At 43.0% G+C, this 24,424-nt stretch overlaps 1 protein-coding gene across 1 annotated transcript in view; it reads left to right on the top strand.

Moving 5' to 3' along the window:
* The window catches only part of ARID5B (AT-rich interaction domain 5B), a 43,570-nt gene extending 36,377 nt beyond the window's left edge, over positions 1 to 7,193 (top strand). Inside the window, exons 6-7 of the mRNA XM_007446808.1 lie at positions 1,365 to 1,563; positions 5,040 to 7,193. Coding sequence (XP_007446870.1) covers positions 1,365 to 1,563; positions 5,040 to 7,193 — 2,353 coding nt within the window. The remainder of the gene's footprint in view (positions 1 to 1,364; positions 1,564 to 5,039) is intronic.
* Positions 7,194 to 24,424: the final 17,231 nt, after the last annotated feature.

Raw genomic sequence — 24,424 nt, 5'->3', positions numbered from 1 at the left:
CCACATCTGTACTCAGAAACCCGAACAGTTGTGTACGTTTAAGTAGTTGTGATCCAAATTGCAGAGTTAGAAACCAGTTTCAGGATAGCTAACAAATATCCAAGCCAAAGAAGTTTTTGCCTGGGAGTCTTAGTTTAAAAATAATTACGGTTCCCAATATTTGAACAGATTTATGTTGTTTATAAGCCAAGTACATTTTCTTCATTGAGTCAACTTGTCTTATTTAAAACAAATTATGTTTGCTGTATTAAAGTTCATATTTTTAAGGCTGAGTCTTGTATTAATCCCACAGTGAGTCATTAATCATACCAAATGCATTATAAAAACTTTAATCACTGAAGTTGAAACTGAGATTGTAATGCAAGCCATCCCGTTTAATTACATCAGCTATTTTTCCCTTTCAGATCAAGCGCTACATCGCAAAGGGAAAACAGATTAAAACAAGAGCTTGTTTGATGTTTCTCTTTTTAGAGCAATTTTATGTACTTTGTTTAAAAAGTTATCTAGTTGAAATGCTTGAATTTTTCAGCCCTCTGGTTTTTGTGGCTTGAACGTTCTGTCTGCCTTCCTTCTCTCTGGGGCCCTCTTTAGCTTGGCACCCCAAAACAGAGCTTCTCCTGTGGGAGGTACCTGCCCCCCTAAGAGCTCTGGGTAAGACAGCCGTCTCCCGCTGTGCTGCGCTCCCCTCCCGTAACCTCTTTATCTTAAGTGTCTGGTCTATATTTTGACATGAATGAATGCAAACTTGGGAGACAGGCAGAACTAGGTTCAAATTCCACATCTAACAAGTGGGGTGACTCAGGCAAATTATTTAGCCTTTTTGGGCCTCAGTTGCCTCATCTGTTGAAAAGGGAATAATAATAACAACAACAATAATAGTAAATACTCCACAGGGATGTTGTGGACATTACGTGAAATAACCTATATAATGTACCTAGGGCATCACCTGGCACATACTAGTACTTTACTGGAACGTAAGCCCCAGGGGCCTTGATTGAATATCTTGCTCGCTGCTGTATCTTGGTGCCTAGAACACTGCCTGACACATAGTTGCTGCTCAATAAACAGCTGCTGGCAGAATGATAAATGAATGGCAGCTAGCATTATAGTTGCTATTATTGTGATGTGGTTATCAGCATTTAGCCAGGTCCCAGGGGCAGTGACAATGATGTGACTTTGGATGTGTCCCTTGGTATCCTCGGTGTACAGCTTCGCAAAACAAGAAAGAGGTCTTGCAAAGAAAGCAGGAGCGTAAGCTGCCAGGTGCTGGTTTTGACCGGGGAGACAAGAAAGTAAACCCCCATAGCATCAACACTACTGGAACTGCCTGCCCTGACCGATCCTCTCTTCTGATACCCTTGTAGATTAATCCTGCCGTATGAAAGGTTTATTAAAGGAGAGGAAGATAAGCCCCTGCCTCCAATCAAACCTCGAAAACAGGAGAACAATTCACAGGAAAACGAGAATAAAACAAAAGTATCAGGAGGCAAACGCATCAAACACGAAATCTCTAAGAGCAAGAAAGAAAAAGAGAATGCCCCGAAGCCCCAGGATGCATCAGAGGTGAGTCGGGCTCCTCCACAGAAATACCTCTGTGAGGTTGGTCCTGCCTCGGGGTCTTCTGGAGCCCTGCATCCATAGCTGCATCCCCGCCAGAGGCAACACCAGACTAAGAAACCTAATCATCTAAACTTCACCATTCCCTGAGTAGTGGGCCTTTCGGGGCAGCACATGGATTGAATGGGATAGGCCAAGAATAGGATCTAGAAGGAAGCAAACACTCTGTAGACAACTGAGAGCAGACCCGACCTTGAGATAGAAGGAGCCAGAGCTTCAGCTCTTAAAGCCAAGGGACTCCCATGTGAAAGATGTGGCTTCCCTGCCATTTCACAGCCAGCCTGTCTGAGGAGTTGGTGTGACTTTAAAACACGCATTGTGGGATCTGCTGTGTCTCTGCAGGACTGTCCTGAAAACTTCAGAGACTTGTTTGCCTCCATTAATTGACCTCTGTGCACCAGACTTGGGTTAAGACCAATTTAGAAACATCTTAAGTACGTATTATTTATAGGGGAATTTTGAAATGGTTCCTCTGAAACCATGATTATCTGTCTTGTTAACAGGTAGTTTCTGAACCTTTTAAAACAGGCCCCAGCTACCCACAGCCCCCAACAGCTCTCTGGTAGAAGCCGTTACTATCATCGTCCAGACAGTCACGGGGGATGAGCTGGGCTCTGTTTCAAGATGAATAATAAAAAATCTCTGCCGCCCATCCATTAAAAAAAAAAAAAAAAAAAAAAAAAAACCAAACCAAACCAAAAAAACACTTAGCAGCCACATTTGAAGACAGCACGTTCTAAGATTCAACCTCAGAGGGAACTTTGGTGCTGATATTAAACACCCCCTAAAAATCAGGTTTATAATGAACACGTAAGAGACTCTCTAATTAAACACCGGCTTAAAACACACACACCAGCCTCCTAACTAGAAATTAACTTACCCAACTGACTCCTGTGTAAGAAGATAATATTAATACCAAGAAGAGAAATTTGCTTTAATTTTTGTCTCATAATTATTTTAAGCTCTAATAATTAAAAGGGGGGATGATGCAGAGATTTCTAAACATCTGCAGGCTTGCAACATAAATGGCCAAAAGCAAGGAAATTCCAAGTTAAGGCTTACATTCCATTCTCCCTTTATCCTGTGGGTCTGGTGATTTATTATAGGGCTTGGGATCAGTGAGTTCTATTAGATACCATATGTACAGCATTGCCAAAGCACCAGGGGACAAACTGAGGACCAAGAGGCCAGCTGGCCTTTGAATGGCTCCACTCTGGGCGTGAGAATTGAAAGGGCTGCTTTGTGAGTTGGGGGAGGAATCCTCAAGCCATTGCCCTGAGCCCGTCAGCTTGGGAGGCTACCGCTGTCAGGAGTAGAGCCCGGTGCCCTGCAGTCCACAGAAATCCTGAAAGCCTTAAGGCTCCCTGTTTCCTATAGGCCCCCACAGGTTCCCTTCAGGGACTGCAAGTATCTAAGGGACCGAGGTCATTATGATCAGGTTATCTAAACTACCTGGAATCCCACACCCTCTCTCCAAGGTTGACCCAAAGATCAGAATCGCTCCCCGCCTTCTACACAGACCCATGTTTTATATATATATATATATATATATATGTCATAAAAAGGAAAAACAGGAAATTTAAAAAATTAATTCCCAACCTCTTTGTAGTTGATATATATATATATATATATATATATATATAAACAAATATATTTCTCTCTCTATATATAGAAATATACTTGCTATATATATTTCTATACATAGCAAGTATATTTCTCCTCACTGTATGTTTGGGGTTTGAATTTTATTGTTGTTGTTATTATTGTCATTGGTTTTAATTTGGAGATAGGAGGGCTTCTTAAAAAGCCCTTCCAGTCAAACCCACTATCTTCAAGTAATCAGATTATAAGCTGTGTGGTGGGAAGGTACCATTTAATATACTAAGGCAAATCATAAAATGCCATCCTACAAAAAGGGACCTTTACTTTTTTTTTTTTTTTCCTGCCTCGCTTTCAATGACCTCCTAAACCTGTTTACAACCAAAAACCTAGAACTCCATGTACCTGAAGGCCTAGGTCATAGAGACATCAGTGGGGCTGAGACTCCCCCACAGCGCCATCAGAAACTAACACTTAAACGCAATATGCCTTTTTCCCCAGCCGTAGTCATGTTTCTATGTTTTCATGTGATGTATAAGCTCACGAGACCAATGATGACTGTTAATGCAGAACGAGTAATGATATTTGTACTGGAAAAGGCAGCTATTAGTACAAAAACAAAGAAAGGAAAAGACTGATGATAAAAGCATCCCTAAAAAAGAGGGATATCTTGAAGTGGATTTAAGGAGAAATATCTATGAAATGGGTATGGTTCCTTAAAACTCTTGTTCCTATGCATCCCTACACCAGCATCCTCAATCTTGCCCAAAGATGCTAAAGTGGTAGACACTTCTTTCCTTAACAAAGAAGAAAAATATTCAAGGGATGAGGTTGCGGGGAGGTGGGGGAAGACCATCTCAATATCACCGTTTTGTGACTGTTCTCCACCAAGACACATCAGGGCAGAATGACAGAAGTTTTGAAAGAACTTGCCAGTCCCCCTGGGTCACAGATGGAAAGTTAAGATGACCTTCTGAGGCCAAAATCTGCACAGCTACGTAATGCAGTGAATGAGTCGAACAGTGCCCACGACTTCTGTCAGTGGGGACACATAAAGACCATCCGTCTCATTGACTACAGCTTATTTCAGTGAAAAGCTGTATGTGTTGTGGCACTCACAGCTTGAATTTTGACAACCTCACTTTCAGCTTTAATGGAAATGTAGTTTGCTACAGCCTAGAAGGACTTGGAGTCCTTCTGCCCCTCAGGTAGACAGGCTGACATGGCATCTGCATAATTTTTCAATATTTTAGCTTTATCTGCATGTCATATGGCACTGGGTAGAAATTATTAACACTTAAGCATTGCTAATTTAACGCATCATATTGAACATGTTAGGACGGGATTTGCTCTCTCGAAGAAAAAAACAAGGGGTTTTAGTAAGTTTGTTGTTGACACGGGGTTGGATTTTTGAAAGAGAGATTCTAAAAAAATCTTTCTCCAAAGTGTCATAAACCGCAACATGTAATTTAAAACCCATTTGGATAATTGACTGATTTGACAAGAAAACAACCTCAGAATTAAACTATATATTAGAATCGAGGAGTGATATGACTGTATACCGGCAGTACATAATACTTTGCTATTTTGATAGGTATCTCAGAAGGGACTGGAGCGAGCATGCATATTTCCCCTAACGTTTCTGTAATTTATATTTCTTTGTTTAGAGCCATGATTGGGGAGTAATAAAGCTTTACAGAAACTCCATGAGCTGACTGAAAAGGCTGTTTTCAAAAAACGGCTGTGTGTAATATTTTATTTCATAGCATAAAGTGTCAACGCACTTGGCTTCCTTCTGACTATCTTTTGCAATATTTTATCAGGTTTCGTCAGAGCAAGAGAAGGAGCAAGAGACTTTACACCAGAAAAGCATCACTGAGCCTCTCCCAGCAGCAGACACAAAGAAAAAAGTGGAAGGGCACCAGGATTTTGCAGCAAGGCCCCTGGTGTCCCGAGCAGACCCAGAAAAGGACAACGACACAGATCAAGGTGCCAGCAACGAGGAGGCAGGAGAGGAGGGGCCTGCTCCTCCACTCGCGAGTGCCCCTCTGGGCCCCGAAAGGGATCCAGCCCCGATCCCCGGGGCTGGCAAACAGTCGCGCACCTCTCCCAGGGCTCTCCTGGACTCAAAACAAGAACCCAAGCCCTGCTGTTTTACAGAGAGCCCTGAAAATGAACTCCAAGAAGCGTCCTTCCCCGGCTTCCCCACCACGCAGCCACCACTGGCAAACCAGAGTGAAATGGAGGATGACAAACTCCCCGCAATGGCGGATTATATCGCCAACTGCACCGTGAAGGTGGACCAGCTGGGCAGTGACGACATCCACAGTGCACTCAAGCAGACCCCGAAGGTCCTTGTGGTCCAGTCATTTGACATGTTCAAAGACAAAGACTTGACTGGGCCCATGAATGAGAACCATGGACTTAATTACACGCCCCTGCTCTACTCAAGGGGCAACCCAGGCATCATGTCCCCACTGGCCAAGAAAAAACTTTTGTCCCAAGTGAGCGGGGCCGGCCTCTCCAGCAGCTACCCCTATGGCTCCCCACCCCCTTTGATCAGCAAAAAGAAACTGATTGTGAGGGACGACCGGTGTTCGGGTTTGTCCCAGGCCCATCACGGCCAGACCACTGACCACATGGCAGTCAGCCGGCCGTCAGTGATTCAGCACGTCCAGAGTTTCAGAAGCAAGCCCTCGGAGGAGAGAAAGGGCATCAATGACATTTTTAAGCACGACAAGCTGAGTCGGTCGGAGCCCCACCGCTGCAGCTTCTCCAAGCATCACCTTAGCCCCCTTGCCGACTCCTATGTCCTAAAGCAAGATGCTCAGGACGGCAAGGAGAAGCTGCTGGAGAGAAGGGCTCTTCCCCACTCCCACGTGCCCAGCTGCCTGGCCGATTTCTACTCATCGCCTCATCTCCACAGTCTCTACAGGCACACTGAGCGCCACCTGCATAATGAACAGACATGCAAGTACCCTTGCAGGGACGTGTACAGGGAGTCGGAAAACAGTTCTTTTCTCTCCCACAAACACCAGGAGAAGCTCCACGTAAATTACCTGGCGTCTCTCCATCTGCAAGACAAAAAGTCGGCTGCGGCGGAAGCCCTCACAGACGATCAGCCAACCGACCTGAGCCTTCCCAAGAACCCCCACAAACCCACGGGCAAGGCCCTGGGCCTGGCCCACTCGGCGCCCGGGCCTCAGGAGAGCAAGGGCGCCTCCCAGTTCCAGGTCATAAACAGCCAGAGTCGAGACTGTCACCCCAAGGCCTGTCGGGTATCGCCCATGACCATGTCGGCCCCTAAGAAATACCCTGAATCGCTTTCCAGATCGGGAAAACCTCACCCCGTGAGACTGGAGAATTTCAGGAAGATGGAAGGCATGGTCCACCCCATCCTGCACCGGAAAATGAGCCCCCAGAACATTGGTGCGGCGCGTCCCATAAAGCGCAGCCTGGAGGATTTGGACCTTGTGATCGCCGGGAAAAAGGCCCGGGCCGTGTCTCCTCTGGACCCCTCCAAGGAGGTCTCTGGACAGGAGAAGGCCTCAGAGCAGGAGAGCGAAGGCAGCAAGGCCACGCACGGTGGGCAGGCCGGGGGCGCCTCGGAAAGCCACAAGCTGCCCCTGTCCTCCCCCGTCTTCCCAGGTTTGTATTCTGGGAGCCTGTGTAACTCGGGCCTCAGCTCCAGGCTCCCGGCTGGGTATTCTCATTCTCTGCAGTACTTGAAAAACCAGACTGTGCTTTCCCCACTCATGCAGCCCCTGGCTTTCCACTCACTTGTGATGCAAAGAGGAATTTTTACGTCGCCAACAAATTCTCAGCAGCTATACAGACACTTGGCTGCAGCCACACCTGTAGGAAGTTCGTACGGGGACCTTTTGCACAACAGCATTTACCCTTTAGCTGCTCTAAATCCTCAAGCCGCCTTCCCATCTTCTCAGCTGTCGTCCGTACACCCCAGTACAAAACTGTAAGCCTGGCTCTGCCCAGCATCCCAAATGGCGTGGATAACAGAGCTTCACTCCTTAGCCTCGGGGTGACGGCTTGTAGAATTAGAAGTCAGTATTCTTCTAATCCGGGGTGAGATCAGTCCCGGCCAAAAGGGGCCCAGAGGGGAGGTGAACATACCTGATATTTCCGGGATGACTCTAACCCTGGCTGGTCAGTCTTGAGCCCCTGCCAACACAGATGCCCTCGCACCTCAGATGGTTCACTTTGCACGGGGATCTTGTGAAGGGGATTCATGTGTATCCAGGAAGAACTGAGAGGACCCCGTCTGAGTTCCGATGGTCAGGAAACAATCTGGGCAAAAAAGGGCAGATATTTCAGAGGAAGGGGCAAGGAAGACTGGCAAATATGCCAAGGGATGCCCCTCTCCATAAAACTCTCCAAGGTTCAATCAATGCAATGTATAGTGAAACTTCAATAGGTCTTTCATTTTGACACTATTAAACAATCCAGAGAAGTAAACACTGTTAAACTGACTGTATATATTTGCTTCTTAAAACTACCCGTATCACTGTTTGCTCACCTAATTTATATACAGGTAGTCCTATTTTCTCCCAGTTCCTTCTAGTCCCTTTTCTTTTTTTGTTTTTTAATTAAACAGTATCGCTTTTGTTTGCAGGTCTTGTTTTTGTTTTATTTTGTTTTGTTTTGTTTTAAAGGCTGACTGCCCTTAGTTGTTGATGTGTGTTTGTAATTTTTCCACATCTTATCATTTTGAGCAGCTTTGGGTGGTAATGTTATTGTTTACAAATTGAAGCAACTGATTCTAGTGGAACAAATGATCAAAGAAACAGTTGAGCACACAATCGTGCAAAGAACGTTCCTTTGCAAATCTGCAACTTAAGGATTTTGTTCCTCATAAATGGCATAGTTGAAAGAGCTTATACACTGCTTACCCGGCCAAATGCTTTGCTTTGAAGTATTGGGTTATGTGAAAATATCGAGCATTGTACTTACCTTATCTAGGCTGTGAAACTGTCCTACATACCAGAGGAATCATAAAAACAAAAACCTCACTGGCAGCAAGCTGCTGAATAACAACAGAGTCTAGAGGACATATTTGTGGGCTGCACACATATTTTAGGAATTTCAGAAATTAGAATAGAAGCCAAAATGATTTACATTCGTGTTGGCACTGATCCCTTTAAACGGTCTGGCAAGGGGGGTTGGGAAGAAGATAGAGCTTGACTATCCAGAAGAAAATGCACAGCGGGAGGCCCAGGCACCAGATACCTGCCCAGGGCCGTGGTTTTTCAGAGTGACAGGTAGTCACATTGCCTTCATCGAGTTGGTTTCTCGCTATTCCCAGGAAGAACCTCACAGGCCACATCTTTGGGGGTGACCGGCAAACTGATTACCCAGTTCAAAAGAAAGCCATCCTCTTTGGGTTTATGGGGCATGACTTCTGTGTGTATGCACACACATGGGGTGATTTGTGTCATGTTTTTAACCACCTGGCCATACAGTCCACTTAACAATTTCTTTTATTGTTGGAAAGAAATGGTCAAGCTGTTCAAGCAGTCAAAAGATGTAGAGAATGTACACTGTCATTCTTGCCACTTTATTCTGTTTGCTGCCGAGATGTAACGTCAAGGTGGATGCATTTTCTAAGTGTGTTAAAAGTCGATCGACACAGAGAGTGGATTTTCCTTCCAGGTCCCATCCCTTGCCGATAAGACTGCTCTGATGAACTCCCCAGTCAACCCTCCCCTGCCCCCACCACTACCGGTAGACAATAGAACCATAGTTAACCAAGTCCTTTACCTGTGAGATATTTAATTCTATGAAAATTGATGACCATTTTCAACTTCTAAATAGGTAACTTGACTGCAAAATAATCAAAACTGGTAAACAATGAAACCGTGGCTCTTAAACCAAGCCATGCATGCCATGCATTTGTATTGAAATGTCTCTGTGATACGAAGCCAAATATTCAGTGTAGCATACTTAATATCCAAAGGTGGAAACAAAAGAATGTAGAGATCTAGTGTTAAGAGTTCCATTTGCTTCAATTAATTATTTACCTTCCTGTGGAATTATATATATATATATATATATATATATATATATATATATATATATATATATTTAATAGAACCATAGATAGACTAGTAGAATTTAGATTATAAATGTGTGAATGCAGATTATCCTGCTATTGCACAAAATAGAGGGCGGAAAAAAATCTCAATTCCAGCTGGCAGAATGCTGGCCAGGACACATATAAGAAAGCTGCACTAGATTGAATAGTCACAGAATCAGAGGACATGGAAGGAGGAGGAAACTCCGGTGTTTCTGCAGCTGACATGGGCTATAGATCCTACATGGTTTCTCTGAGCTCGTTTCTCAAAGAAAATGGGGGCATCTGTCCCTGGTGGAGCTCACCTATCCATTTTGAATATGGGGCATTTGTCTTCCCCACTGCAATGATTTCAGTCTGGTTTCATCATGTTGGAATTCGATCACACCATTTTCAAACAATGTTAACATAGTCCAGCTTTTGTTTTTCTCATCTCTTCCGAGAGGAGATTCACTGTTTCTGTCTGAGGAAGCTCATACCCTTGGCAAAACAGCAGGACAAGTAAAGAGAAATGGGGGTATACATTCCCAACAGAAGCAGTGTGTTGTTTTAAAACTCCGAACAGAGATCTTGGAAATCCTTCAAAAAGACCACTGAATTCTTCATTGGCTGAGAACTACATTTTAAAAAGTCTTAAATAGGGCTTTGTTTGCATTGTTTGAGTTCAAGGGGCCTTGTTATTGAATGGAATTGCACAAGCCTTTCTTTGTGCAATCAAACCATTGTTATTGGTAGTTCTGTAAAGGAAACTGTGGAATCTAATTGGCAGTGGAGTCATAAATCTATTTACGAAGTGTGGCTTCCAAGAAATGTTGCAATTCAAAATGCACTAAGTCCGTGATTTACTGGAGATTTGGAGATTCTAAATAATATTTCTGAAAAACTTCTGGCTTAACTTTTGGCAACTCAACATTAAAGGGAAAAAAAACCCCACAAAACCCAGCCCAACCAAGTTTCAGAATTAAGTATTCTAGTAAGTGATTGGAACTTGTAATCTTTGCCCCAGGACTGACTTATTTATTTACTAGCTAGAAGCTCTTAAGTTCACTTGTTTATCAGGGCATATACAGAAGGGTTTGTTAAAACTCAGCATTGACTTTACAACTTTCTGACCTGGTGCATGAATTCTCAAGTACTGTATTTCACTGTGTTGGTGTGTCTGATGGAAATTTCGAGGTGATCCCACAAAAATATTTTATGTAGTGTGCCTTCAAAGAGAACCATTTATTTCTCTTCACTTGTTGTCCCACAAGTCACATTTGGTCATGGTCAGCCAAGTCCCATCTGGTCTAGTTTTACTCTTGTCCCAATTTTAAAGAAAAAATGGGAACAAGTCTGCCCTGGTGAGACCCACACCATTGCAATGAATATCTTGAGCACTTAAATTCCAGTGTTGGCTGTTGATGTATTTGATATTCTGCTTGTCTCCTCATGGTTGAAATATGTCTGAAGAATAGCAGCATAATCTCTTGGCTGTTTATACTTTTTTAAACCTTCCTGTGTTGTAAATATTGTATACTTTTGGTGACTCCAGCTCTGTAACCTCTATGCTCTTCTGTAAGGTGATTATTTGTATATAGCAACATGGCCCAGTGATACTATATAGTTTCCCAATGGAGAGGTTATTGAGTAACCTTTGCATTAGTTTAAACACTACCAGAAGAATGCTGAGCCAACTATAAACACTCAATTTTGTATGTTTTCCAAATTGTACTTATTACTGCTTTTGATACTGTATTACGTGCCAATAGTTTCCCAATCACATAGCAGGCAAGAGATATTTTGTACTTTTTGATCCACTGTAATATTTAATAAAAAATGTTACTATCTGTTTCCTTTTGGGTGTAATCTGTCACTTCCTCCTGAGGAGCCCTGTGACCTCACCAGAGTACTTTCTACCCCATTGTCCCCAAATAGGATAATAACAATAACAATGATGATGATGATGTGTATGTTTGTTGAGGACCTACTGGGTGCCCAATTGGCATACAGTATCTTTACTCTTCACAGCCCCATGTAAATATGGTTATGCCCATTTTACTGATGAGAAGACTGAAGCTTACGTAAATCAACTTGCCCAAGATCACCTGGCTAACAAGTTGGCAGAGTTAGGCTTTGAACCCAGGGCTCTTAAGTCTACAACTTCCTTTGTATACCATGCTCCTCTCCTGGCAGGTAACAGAAGTCACCATTTACCTATTTGCTTATTTGGTCAACAAAGATTTTTTCATGTCTCCACTGCCAGGCATAGTGTTAGGAGCTGGGATTACAATGGTGAGTAAAAGATAAAAAACACTGTCTCTGGAGTTTATAAGTCTTATAAAAGAGAGAGTTAATCAAATAGTCACCCACATAAATAACAAAAGTTCAACCTGACCTAGTTCCAGGGGAGAAAAAGCGATACATGAAAGGAGGTGGTGACTAAACCTATAACGTGAAGGATGAGTGTGAGGTGACCAGGTGAGAAGGAATTGGGAAAAGAGTTATCCAAGCACAAGCTAACACATGTGCAAAGGCCGGGAGGCAGGAACAAGTTTAACTTATTATAGGAATCGAATAAAGCCTATGTGACAGAAGCATAATTAATAAGGTCCAGGGAATGAGGTTGAGTTGAGGTTCAGAATATAGCAGGGGTCAGCCAGATAGGTCCTAAGAGACCAGGTTGAGCATGTGGCCTTTATCCTAAGCAAGAAGAGGTTTAAGTGCGGAGGGGATAGGTTCAGATTTGTCTTTTTCAACGTCACCCTCTGGCTGCTGTGTGAAGGCGTATTGAGAGCGATCTAATGCAAAGATGGTGGTCATTTCAGTTGGGGTGGTGGAATGGAGGAGTGGATACATTTCAGAGGTACTTGGAAGGAAGGGTGAACAGATTCAGTGTTGGGTTAAATGGAACAACTGATGTATATTCAGGATTGAAAGGCTAGGAAAACAGCACATTCTGATGTCTGGTGAGCATAGACAAAGATTTCTGGTCTTTCATCCCCTTGGTCCACTGCCTCCGAGCTTCCTCCTGGTTTTGCTCAGCTCACTATTAGTTGAAGTGGGGCGTTCACAAAGTAGCACCCTGTGTGCTCCCGTCTTAATGGCTCCCAGAGACTGGGGCAGGGGAGAGGGTGGACAGACTCTGCTAGCAGAGTGTCTTAGTTTACAACCCACACCATCTGGTCAGGGTGGACTTTGAATAGACAGGTGAGAGTAAACTGCTAACCAGCATGTCACCACAACTCTGGGGGAAGAAAGCCACAAATATCAATGCTTTTTGATAAAAGACCTAAGACCCTTTTTCTTATCATGGTTGACTCCCTGAAGGACCTGCCCACCCCTCTCAGCCCAGCAGGAGTTACAGCAACACGTTAGAGCTCTCACCCTCTTCCCCCGACTCTCATCCCTTTGTTAATCCAAACACGCCAAACACAGAAAGAACGCCTAGCCCCGTGGTCTCCTCGCCCTCATTCTGATTCAGGTGTATTTCACCGTACCATGTGAATTGTTTTGAGTACATCAGAAGAATGTTCTTCCATCTACGACACATTCAGCATTTATAGATCTGATACTTGAATCGTACACAACAGGAAGCATCATGATAGGTTATCTATTTTAGCCTGGCTGGCTAATACTTTTGGAAAGGAGGGTGCTTTTGCTAAAGATGTCACTCATGGTGCAAAAGCCGTAAAACTGCCCAATGATTTATTCTGGGAAAGAGGCCAAAGTTGACAAATGTTTGAGGGCTGATAGTGACCAGGAAATGGGTGATCATTTACATCAACAAATAGGTAAGTGGAGGAGGTGGGCGAGGGGTAAGGGGTGGGGTGACCTCTGGCCAGGAATAATGTAAAAGAAAAAGCATAGCCTTCAGGGCTGACCTAGACAGTAGAGTAAATGACACTAATTTGGGTCCACTAATAGAGAATTGCTGAATTTTGGAATCTTCAGGCTACCTCCTGGAATAAACAACATTGCAAAGCATTTGTTTAACCTGCTTAAAAGAACAAACTATTTTAATCATGCTATAGCTCTAACCACAGGCATTCACCCAACCTAGTAAGGACAAGGTGATCTGCTCCCTGAGGCATCCATACAAGAACTACTACTACTTTAATATTGTTGAAACTCTCTCTAGCACAGAACCGTCCAATGGTACTTCCTAGAATGGTGGAAATGTCTTACAATTCAGAGTTTTCCAATACTGTAGCTACTAGTCAAAGTGGCTCCCGAGCTCTTGAAACACGCCTAGTATGATGGAGGAACTGATTCTGTAATTCGATTTCATTTTTATTCACTTAAATTTAAATAGCCACATGTGGCTAATGGGTACTATATTCAACAGCGCAGCCCTAGAACGCTAGAACGTGCAATTGGCCAATAAGCACACACGTACAGACACAATTACAGATGGGACAAAATTTGCAAATGAATTTTAACATAGACACTAAAGCAGGCAACACTGTATCTCTTCTGGGCAAAACTTCATTAATCCATTAGGGGGTAACTATAGATTTAACACTATTTTTCACTCAGGATTTACACATCATAAACATCTAAATACTTACAAATGAACAAATCATTGGGAGACCGTATGCCAATAAAATTGGCAACGTAGAAGAAATGGACAAATTCTTAGAAAGGTACAACCTTCCAAGACTGAACCAGGGAGAAAGAGAAAATATGAACAGGCCAATCACAAGGAATGAAACTCTGATTACAGAGGGGATTTACAGAGGGGATCAAGATGGCAGAGGAGCAGGACGTGGAGGTCACCTTCTCCCACAGAAACATTAAAAATACATCTACAGGGCTTCCCTGGTGGCGCAGTGGTTGAGGGTCCGCCTGCCGATGCAGGGGACGCGGCTTCGTGCCCCGGTCCGGGAGGATCCCACGTGCCGTGGAGCGGCTGGGCCCGTGAGCCACGGCCGCTGAGCCTGCGCGTCCGGAGCCTGTGCTCCGCAAATGGGAGAGGCCGCAACAGTGAGAGGCCCGCGTACCGCAAAAAAAAAAAAAAAAAAAAAAAAAAAAAAAACTACAACTGGAACAATTCACACAGAACACCTACTAAACGCTGGCAGAAAGGAGAAGGACCTCAGACCTGCAAAAGGACAGGAAAACCTCCACGGAACCGGGCAGAACAAAAAGGAAAAGAGAAAGAAGGAATCGGGACAGGACCTGTGCCCCAGCGAGGGAGCTGTGAAAGAGGAAAGGTTCCCTTATGCTGGGAAGTCCCCTCTCTGGCAGGGAGATCAGCCTGGACGGAGGGGTTGCTTCAGAGCCTCAGAGGAGAACGCAGCAACTGGTTTGCAGAAGTCAAAACAGCACCGCCGCCCTGTGCTCCCCAGCCCGAGACACTAGTCGGTCGGTGCGGGTGGGGGCTGGGTGCTGAAGCTCAGGCTTCAGAGGTCAGACCCAGGGAGAAGACGGGGGTTGGGTGCACAGACACAGCCTGAAGAGGCTGGACTGTGGCAACTGAGGGTGTACCCAGAAGAAGCCTGGGCTCACCAGAGACGCAAGGTGCCACTGTTCAGGGGCTTGCACCAGGAGAGGGGCACACCACCAGAAGATCTTTTCCTGTGTGTGTGCTCCCAGGCAACAGGACACCACCTACAGGAGATCCAGGGGCGGTACAAGTCACCGCCACCATAGTGGGCTCCAGAGGCAGTCACGGGCTGCTGCTATGAGACCCGAGAGCAGGCACCAGGCCCTGCCCCAACTGTCCCGGGAGCGCGTGGAAAGAGAAACCCATACGAAACCTGTGAGCAAGCGCCAGGCCCTGCCCCTGCTGTCCAGGGAGTGCGCTGAGAGCAGTCACCCATACAAGACCCACCACCAGGTGCCAAGCACTACCCCTGCTGACCCGGAAGCACACGAGGGCCACTGTACCTGCACAACCCATATCAAGGGAATAATAGCCAGTACACACTGAGGAAAGACACAGCAAGCATCCAAATTAAAAGCAGTCCCTTGACTACAAAAAAGGGACAGAGTAGAAGGACTTAAGCTTACCAGCTCTCACAAAAACACCAAAATCACAACTAACTGCTGAACAACCATTGATAAAAAAGACTGGAAACTATGAAAAAGGATATTTTACATTCAAAGACAAAGAAGAAGCCTCAAAAAGACAGCAGGAGGGGTGCTTTCGTGACATAATCAAATCCCATACCTGCTGGGTGGGTGACCCACAGACTGGAAAATAATTATATTGCAGAGGTTTTCCCACAAGAGTGAGAGTCCTGAGCCCCATGTCAGGATGCCCAGCCTGAGGGTCTGGCATCCGGAGGAGGAATCCCCAAAGCATTTGGCTTTGAAGGCTAGCAGGGCTTGAATGCAGGACCTCCGCACGACGGGAGGCAACAGAGACTGTACTCTTGGACGGCACACACAAGGTTTCATGAAGTGCACTGAGACCCAGCACAAAGCAGTAACTCCATAGGAGCCTGGGATAGGCGTACCTACAAATCTCGGAGAGTCTCCTAGGGAGTCGGGGGTTGGCTGTGGCTCACTGGGTGGGGGGATGTGGGGGTGGGCGAAGGACACTGGTGGAAGAGGCCCCAGAGTATACTGATTGGCATGAGCTCTCCCAGAGGTTACCATTTTGGCATCAAGACTTGGCCCTACCAAACAGCATACAGACCCCAGTGCTGAAACACCTCAGGCCAAAAAAACAGCAGGATAGGAACACAGCTCCACACATCAACAAACAGGGTGCCTAAAGCTATGCTAAGCTCACAGCCACCTAAAAACACAACCCTTGACATGGCCTTGCCCACCAGAGGGACAAGAGCAGCTCCATCCACCAGTGGGCAGGCACCAATGTCACTTACCAGAAAGTCTACACAAGCCTTAGGACCAACCTGACCCAGCAGAGGGCAGATACCAGAAGCAGGAGGAGTTACGATCCTCCAGCCAGCAGAAAGGAGACCACAAACACAAAAAGTCAGGCAAAATTAGATGGCAGAGAAATATGTTCCAGATGAAGGAATAAGACAAAAACCCATGAGAAAAACTAAATGAAGTGGATATAGGCAATCTACCTGAAAAATAATTTAGAGTAATGATAGTAAAGATGACCCAAGATCACAGAAAAAGAATGGAGGTACAGACTAAGAAGATAAAAGAGATGTTTAACAAAGAGCTAGAAGACTTAAAGAGCAGAGATGAAAAATACCATAACTGGAATGAAAAAATACACTAGAAGGAATCAATAGCAGAACAACTGAGGCAGAAGAACGGATAAGTGAGCTGAAAGAATGGTAGAAATCACTGCTGTGGAACAGAATAAAGAAAAAAAGAATGAAAAGAAACGAGGACAGTCTCAGAGACCTCTGGGATGACGTTAAATGCACCAGCATTTGAATTATAGGGTTCCCAGAAGGAGAAGAGAGAGAGAGAAAGGGCCTGAGAAAATATTTGAAGATATTATAGCTGAAAACTTCCCTAACATGAGAAAGGAAACAATCACTCAAGTCCAAGATGTACAGCGAGTCCCATACAAGATAAATCCAAGGAGGAACATACCGAGACACATGTTAATCAAACTGGCAAAAATTAAATACAAAGAAAACATATTAAAAGCAACAAGGGAAAACAACAAATAACATAAAAGGGAATCCCCTTAAGGTTATCAGCTGATTTTTCAGCAGAAACTACAGGTCAGAAGGGAGTGGCACAATATATTTAAAGTAATGAAAGGCAAAAACCTATACTCAAGAATACTCTACCCAGCAAGGCCCTCATTCAGATTCGATGGAGAAATCAAAAGTTTTACAGACAAGCAAAAACTAAGAGAATTCAGCATCACCGAAACAGCATTACAACAAGTCCTAAAGGAACTTCCATAGGTAAAAAAGAAAAGGCCACAACTAGAATCAAGAAAATTACGAATGGGGAAGCTCACTGGTAAAGGCAAACATACAGTAAAGGTAGAAAATCATCCACACACAAATATGATATCAAAACCAGCAACTGTGAGAAGAGGAGAGCACAAATGCAGGAGAGTGCAATGAAACTGAAATGAAGAGATCAGCAACTTAAAACAATCTTGTACATATACAGACTGCTGTATCAAAACCTCATGGGAGGGCTTCCCTGATGGCACAGTGGTTAAGAATCTGCCTGCCAACGCAAGGGACGTGGGTTCGAGCCCTGGTCTAGGAAGATCCCACATGGCGCAGAGCAACTAAGCCCGTGTGCCACAACTACTGAGCCTGCGCTCTAGACCCCGCGAGCCACAACTACTGAGCCCACGTGTCGCAACTACTGAAGCCCATGCACCTAGAGCCCATGCTCCACAACAAGAGAAGCCACTGCAGTGAGAAACCCCTGCACCGCAACGAAGAGTAGCCCCCGCTCGCTGCAACTAAAAGAAAGCCCACGCACAGCAATGAGGACCCAATGCAACCAAAAAGAAAATAAATAAATTTATTAAAAAACAAAACAAAACAGAACAAAGCAAAACCTCATGGGAACCACAAACGAAAAATCTACAATAGATACACACACAGAAAAGAAAAAGCAATCCAAACACATCACTGAAGACAGACATCAAATGGCAAGAGAAGAAAACAAAAAAGGAAGGGAAGAAAAAATACCTTCAAATACAAATGCAAAGCAATAGACAAAATGGCAATAAGAACATTCATATCAATAATTACCTTAAATGTAAATGGATTACATGCTCCAACCAAAAGATATACACTGGCTGAATGGATACAAAAACAAGACCCGTGTATATGCTGTCCACAAGAGGCCCACTTGAGATCTAGGGACACATACAGACTGAAAGTGAGGGGATGGAAAAAGTTATTCCATGTAAATAGAAAAAAGAAAAAAAAAAAGCTGGAGTAGCAACATTTATATCAGATAAAATAGACTTTAAAATAAAGACTGTTTAAAAAGACAAAAAAGGACACTACATAATGATCAAAGGATCAATCCAAAAAGAAGATATAACAATTGTAAGAATATATGCATCCAACATAGGAGCACTTCAATATATAAGGCAAATGCTAACAGCCATAAAAAAAATAAATCGACAGTAACACAATAAAAGTGGGGGACTTTAACGTCCCACTTTCATCAATGGACAGATCATCCAGATAGAAAATCAGTAAAGGAAACACAGGCCTTAAATGACACATCAGACCGGATGGAGTTAATTAATATTAAGAGAACATTCCATTTGAAAGCAGTAGAATACACTTTCTTCTCAAGTGAACATGGAACATTCTCCAGGATACATCACATCTTGGGTCACAGATAAAGCCTTGGTAAATTTAATAAAACTGAAATCATATCAAGCATCTTTTCTGACCACAATGCTATGAGATTAGAAATCAATTACAGAAAAAAAGAAACTGTAAAAAACACGTACACCTGGAGGCCAAATAATATGTCACCCAACAACCAATGGATCACTGAAGAATCAAAGAAGAAATTAAAAAATACCTAGAGACAAATGACAATGAAAACACAATGGTCCAAAAGCTATGGGGGACTTCCCTGGCATTCCAGTGGTTAACACTTTGCCTTCCAGTGCAGGGGGTGTGGGTTTGACCCCTGGTCAGGGAGCTAAGATCCCACTTGCCTCGCAGCCAAAAAACCAAAACATAAAACAGAAGCAATATTGTAACTAATTCAATAAAGACTTTAAAAATGGTCCACATAAAAAAAATCGAAAAAAAAAAAGCTATGGGACACAGTAAAAGCTGTTCTAAGAGGGAAGTTAATAGCAATACAATCTTACCTCAGGAAATAAGAAAAATCTCAAATAAACAACCTAAGCTTACACCTAAAGCAACTAGAGAAAGAGGCACAAACAAAACCCGAAGTTAGTGGAAGGAAAGAAATCATAAATATCAGAGCAGAAGTAGGTGAAATAGAGATGAAGAAAGCAATACCAAAGATCAAAGAAACTAAAAGCTGGTTCTCTGAGAAGATAAACAAAACTGATAAAAGTTTACCCAGATTCATCAAGAGGAAAAGGGAGAGGACTCAAATCAATAATATTAGAAATGAAAAAGGAGAAGTTACAGTGGACACCACAGAAATACAAAGGATAATAAGAGACTACTACAAGCAATTATATGCCAATAAAATGAACAAGCTAGAAGAAATGAATAAATTCTTAGAAACATACAACCTTCCAACACTGAACCAGGAAGAAATAGTAAATATGAACAGACCAATGACAAGTACAGAAACTGACACTGTGATTAAAAAACTTCCAACAAACAAAAGCCCAGGACCAGATGGCTTCACAGGTAAGTTCTATTGACCATTTAGAGAAGAGCTAACACCTATCCTTCTGAAACTCTTCCAAAAATGTTCCAAGGAAGGAACACTCCCAAGCTCATTCTATGAGGTCACCATCACCCTGATACCAAAACCAGACAAAGATATCACAAAAAAAGAAAATTGCAGGCCAATAACACCAATGAACATAGATGCAAAAATCCTCAACAAAATACTAGCAAACCAAATCCAACAATACATTAAAAGAATCATACACCATGATCAAGTGGGATTAATCCCAGGGATGCAAGGATTCTTCAATATCTGCAAATCAATCAGTGTGATACATCACATCAACAAATTCAATAATAAAAACCATATGATCATCTCAACAGATGCAGAAAGAGCTTTTGACAAAATTAAACACCCATTTATGATAAAAACTCTCCAGATAGTGGCACAGAGGGAACCTGCCTCAACACAATAAAGACCATGTATGACAGCCCCACAGCTAACATCATTCTCAATGGTGAAAAGCTGAAAGCGTTCCCACTACGATCAGGAACAAGACAAGGATGTCCACTCTCGCCATTTTTATTCAACATAATAGTTTTGGGAGTCCTGGCCAGGGCAATAAGAGAAGAAAAAGAAATAAAAGCAATCCAAATTGGAAAAGAAGAATTAAAACTGTCACTGTGTGCAGATGACACGATACTCTACATAGAGAAGCCTCAACCTGCTACCAGAAAACTACTAGAGCTCATCGATGAATTCAGTAAAGTTGCAGGATACAAAGTTAATACACAGAAATCTGTTGCATTTCTATACACTAACAATAAAAGATCAGAAAGAGAAATTAAGGAAACAATCCCGTTTACCTCTGCATCAAAAAGAATAAAATACCTAGGAATAAACCTACCTAAGGAGGCAAAAGACCTGTACTCTGAAAAGTATGTGATGCTGATGAAGGAAACCAAAGATGACACAGACAGATGGAAAGATATACCATGTTCTTGGATTGGAAGAATCAATATTGTCAAAATGACTATACTACCCAAGGCAATCTAGAGATTTAATGCAATCCCTATCAAATTACCAATGGCATTTTTCATAAATCTAGAACAAAAAAATTTCACAACTTATATGGAAACACAAAAGATCCTGAATAGCCAAAGCTATCCTGAGAAAGAAAAACGGAGGTGGAGGAATCAGGCTCCCTGACTTCAGACTATACTACAAAGCTACTGTAATCAAAACAGTATGGTATAGCGCAAAAACAAATATAGACCAATGGGACAGGATAGAAAGCCCAGAGATAAACCCACGCACATATTGTCACCTTATGTTTGATTAAGGAGGCAAGAATATATAATGGAGAAAAGACGGTCTCTTCAATAAGTGGTGCTGGGAAAACTGGAAAGCTACATGTAAAAGAATGAAATTAGAACACTTCCTAACACCATACACAAAAATAAACTCAAAATGGATTAAAGACCTAAATGGAAGGCCAGACACTATAAAACTCTTAGAGGAAAACATAGGCAGAACACTCATTGACATAAATCACAGCAATATGGTTTTTTCATCCACCTCCTAGAGTAATGAAAATAAAAACAAAAATAAACAAATGGGACCTAATTAAACTTAAAAGCGTTTGCACAGCAAAGGAAACCATAAACAAAATGAAAAGACAACCCACAGAACGGGAGAAAATATTTGCAAATGAAGCGACTCACAAGCAATTAATCTCCAAATTATAAAAACAATTTATGAAAAAAAATTTATGCAACTCTATATAAAACAAACAACCCAATCAAAAAATGGGCAGAAGATCTAAACAAACATTTCTCCAAAGACATACAGGTGGCTAAAAACCACATGAAAAGATGCTCAACATCACTAATTATTTGAGAAGTGCAAATCAAAAGTACAATGAGGTATCACCTCACACTGGTCAGAATGGCCATGATCATAAAGTCTACAGGGGATCAGATCAAGATGGCAGAGGACTAGGACATGGAGCTCACCCTCTCCCACAAGTACATCAAAAATACATCTACATGTGGAATGATTCTCACAGAACATCTACTGAACACTGGCAGAAGACCTCAGACTTCCAAAAGGTCATGAAAATCTCCACATAACTGGGAAGGACAAAAGAAAAAAAGAAAAAAAGAGAGAAAGGAATCAGAATGTGACCTGTGCCCCTGGGAGGGAGCTGTGAAAGAGGACAGGTTTCTGCACACTGGGAAATCCCCTCACTGGTGGGGAGACCAGCTGGGACAAAGGGGGAGCTCTGGAGCCTTGGAGGAGAGTGCAGCAACTGGCTTGCAGAGGGCAAAGCTGAGAGAGACCTGCACAGAAGGTGGGTGCTGCCCAGCACTCCCCAGCCTGAGATGACCGTCCGCTGGGGCAGGTGGGGGCTGGGCAGGCTTCAGAGGACGGACCTTGGGGAGAAGACTGTGGTTGGCTGCATGGCGACAGTCTTCAGGGGCTAGGGTGTGGTGGGCCACGACCAAGGGAGTACGGAAAGAAGCCAGGGCCTTCCAGAGAGGCAAGCCTCCACTGTTGGGGGTCACGCGAGGCAAGGGGCAGTCCCACTATAGGAGTTTCTTTCTCCGCACATGCTCTTAGGTGGCAGGGCACCACCTACACGAGCTCTGGGGATGAGCACAAGCCACCGCTGCCATCTTGGACTCCAGAGGTGCGCAGAGACTGCTACCACTGCCGAGCATCCTGCGAGCGGGCACTAAGTCACCGCCCCCACCTTCCTGGGAACTGTGCGGCCGGCCACCAAGGGTGCTGCAACCAGGCACCAACCACTGCCCCCAGGCAGTGCATGGGCCAGGCACCTCCACAACCCCTATCAAGGGGATAACAGCCAGCACACGCTGAGGAAAGAGACAGCAAGTATCCAAACCAAAACCAACTCTCATGCCAAAACAATATTAAACCCACACAAGCTATGCAGGGACGCTCCTGCATATAAATAGCGCTCCAAGACTACAGTAGATAATTGTTTCTCCTAAACTCAGAGTAGGAGAAATATAAGCATAATGAAGCAGAGGAACCATTCCCAGTTAAAAGACCAAGAGAATTCCCCTGAAGGAACAAACAGTGAAACAGTCCCCTTCAGTCTAATGGACACCGAGTTCAAAAAGGAGGTAATAACACTGCTAAAGGAATTAAGAAAGGCTATTGACAGAAATGCAGAATACTGTGAAAAGGAACTAGAAACTATAAGGAGGAGCCAAGAAAAATTAGAAAATTCATTTGCTGAGACAAAAGCTGAGCTCAAGGCAATGTATAGCAGAATGAATAATGCAGAAGAAAGAATAAGTGATCTGGAAGACAGAATAGTGGAAATTATCCAATTAAAACAGGAGACAGAAAGCCAAATGAAAAAAAAAAAATGAAAGCAATATAAGAGACCTATGGGATAATATAAAGTGTGCCAATCTATGCATAATAGGGATTATGCATAGATTGTAGAAGAAAGAGAAAAGAGGACTGAAAATGTATTTGAAGAAATGATGGCTTAAAACTTCCCAAAGCTAAATAAGGAAACAGATATCCAGATACAGGAAGCACAGAGGGTCCCAAACAAGATGAACCCGAACAGACCTACATCAAGACATATTATTGGGTTGGCCAAAAACTGCCTTCAATTTTTAAGTAAAAATAAAAGACACATTTTTCATTTTCACCAAGAACTTTATTGAACAATGTATTCACCCTTTTGTTCCACTACCTCCTGCCACTTTTCAGGCAAGTTCATAACTCCATCTTCTCAAAACTTTTTATCTTTTTGAGTAAAAAACTGTTCCAAGTGCCTTTTACAGTCCTCCAGGGAATTAAAAATTTTCTATTAAAAGAATTTTGTAAGGACCAAAATAAATGGAAATCCAAAGGTGCAATGTCTGATGAATATGGCAGATGAATCAGAACTTCCCAGCCAAGCTGTAACAGTTTTTGCCTCGTCATCAAAGAAACATGCAGTCTTGCGTTATCCTGATGGAAGATTATGCATTTTCTGTTGACTAATTCTGGACACTTTTAGTTGAGTGCTGCTTTCAGTTGGTCTAACTGGGAGCAGGACTTGTTGGAATTAATTGTTTGGTTTTCTGGAAGGAGCTCATAATAGAGGACCCCCTTCCAACCCCACCATATACACAACATCACCTTCTTTAGATGACAGCTGGCCTTTGGTGTGGTTGGTGGTGGTTCATTTCACTTGCCCCATCATCTCTTCTGTTCCACATTGCTGTACAGTATCCACTTTTCATCACCTGTCACACTTTTTTTTAAAAAATGGAACGTTTTCATTACGTTTAAGTAGAGAATCACATGCGGAAATACGGCCAACAAGGTTTTTTTTGCTTAACTTATGCGGAACCCAAACATCAAATTGAAGAACATAACCAAGCTGGTGCAAATGATTTTCAGTGCTTGACCTGGATATTTTGATTACGTTGGCTATCCCCCATGTGGTATAACGTGGATTGTTGTCAATGAATGTCTTGGTTTGATCGCTATCAACTTCAGCTGGTCTACCTGACCCTGGAACATCGTCCAGTGAGAAATCTCCAGCATGAAACTTCACAAACCACTTTTGATAAGTTTGATCAGTCTCAGCACCTTCTCCATACACTGCACAAATCAATTTTTTGCATTTCAGTTGCATTTTTACCTTTCTTGAAATAATAAAGCAAAATATGCCAAAAATGTTGCTTTTTTTCTTCCATCATCAATATTAAAATGGCTACACAAAAATTCACCAATTTTGATGTCTTTTTTAAAATGCACACTGATATGACAGCTGTCACCTACAATCTAACAAAATTGTTTTGACTGAAGTTAAGGACAACTAAGTGCTACTAGAACCATCTTACAGAA

The sequence above is a fragment of the Lipotes vexillifer genome, unplaced genomic scaffold (genome assembly GCF_000442215.2).
Source record: "Lipotes vexillifer unplaced genomic scaffold, Lipotes_vexillifer_v1.1 scaffold1562, whole genome shotgun sequence".
Lineage (NCBI taxonomy): Eukaryota > Metazoa > Chordata > Mammalia > Artiodactyla > Lipotidae > Lipotes > Lipotes vexillifer.
Note: the sequence above shows the minus strand (reverse complement) of the source record. Positions and strands in the feature narration are given on the sequence as shown.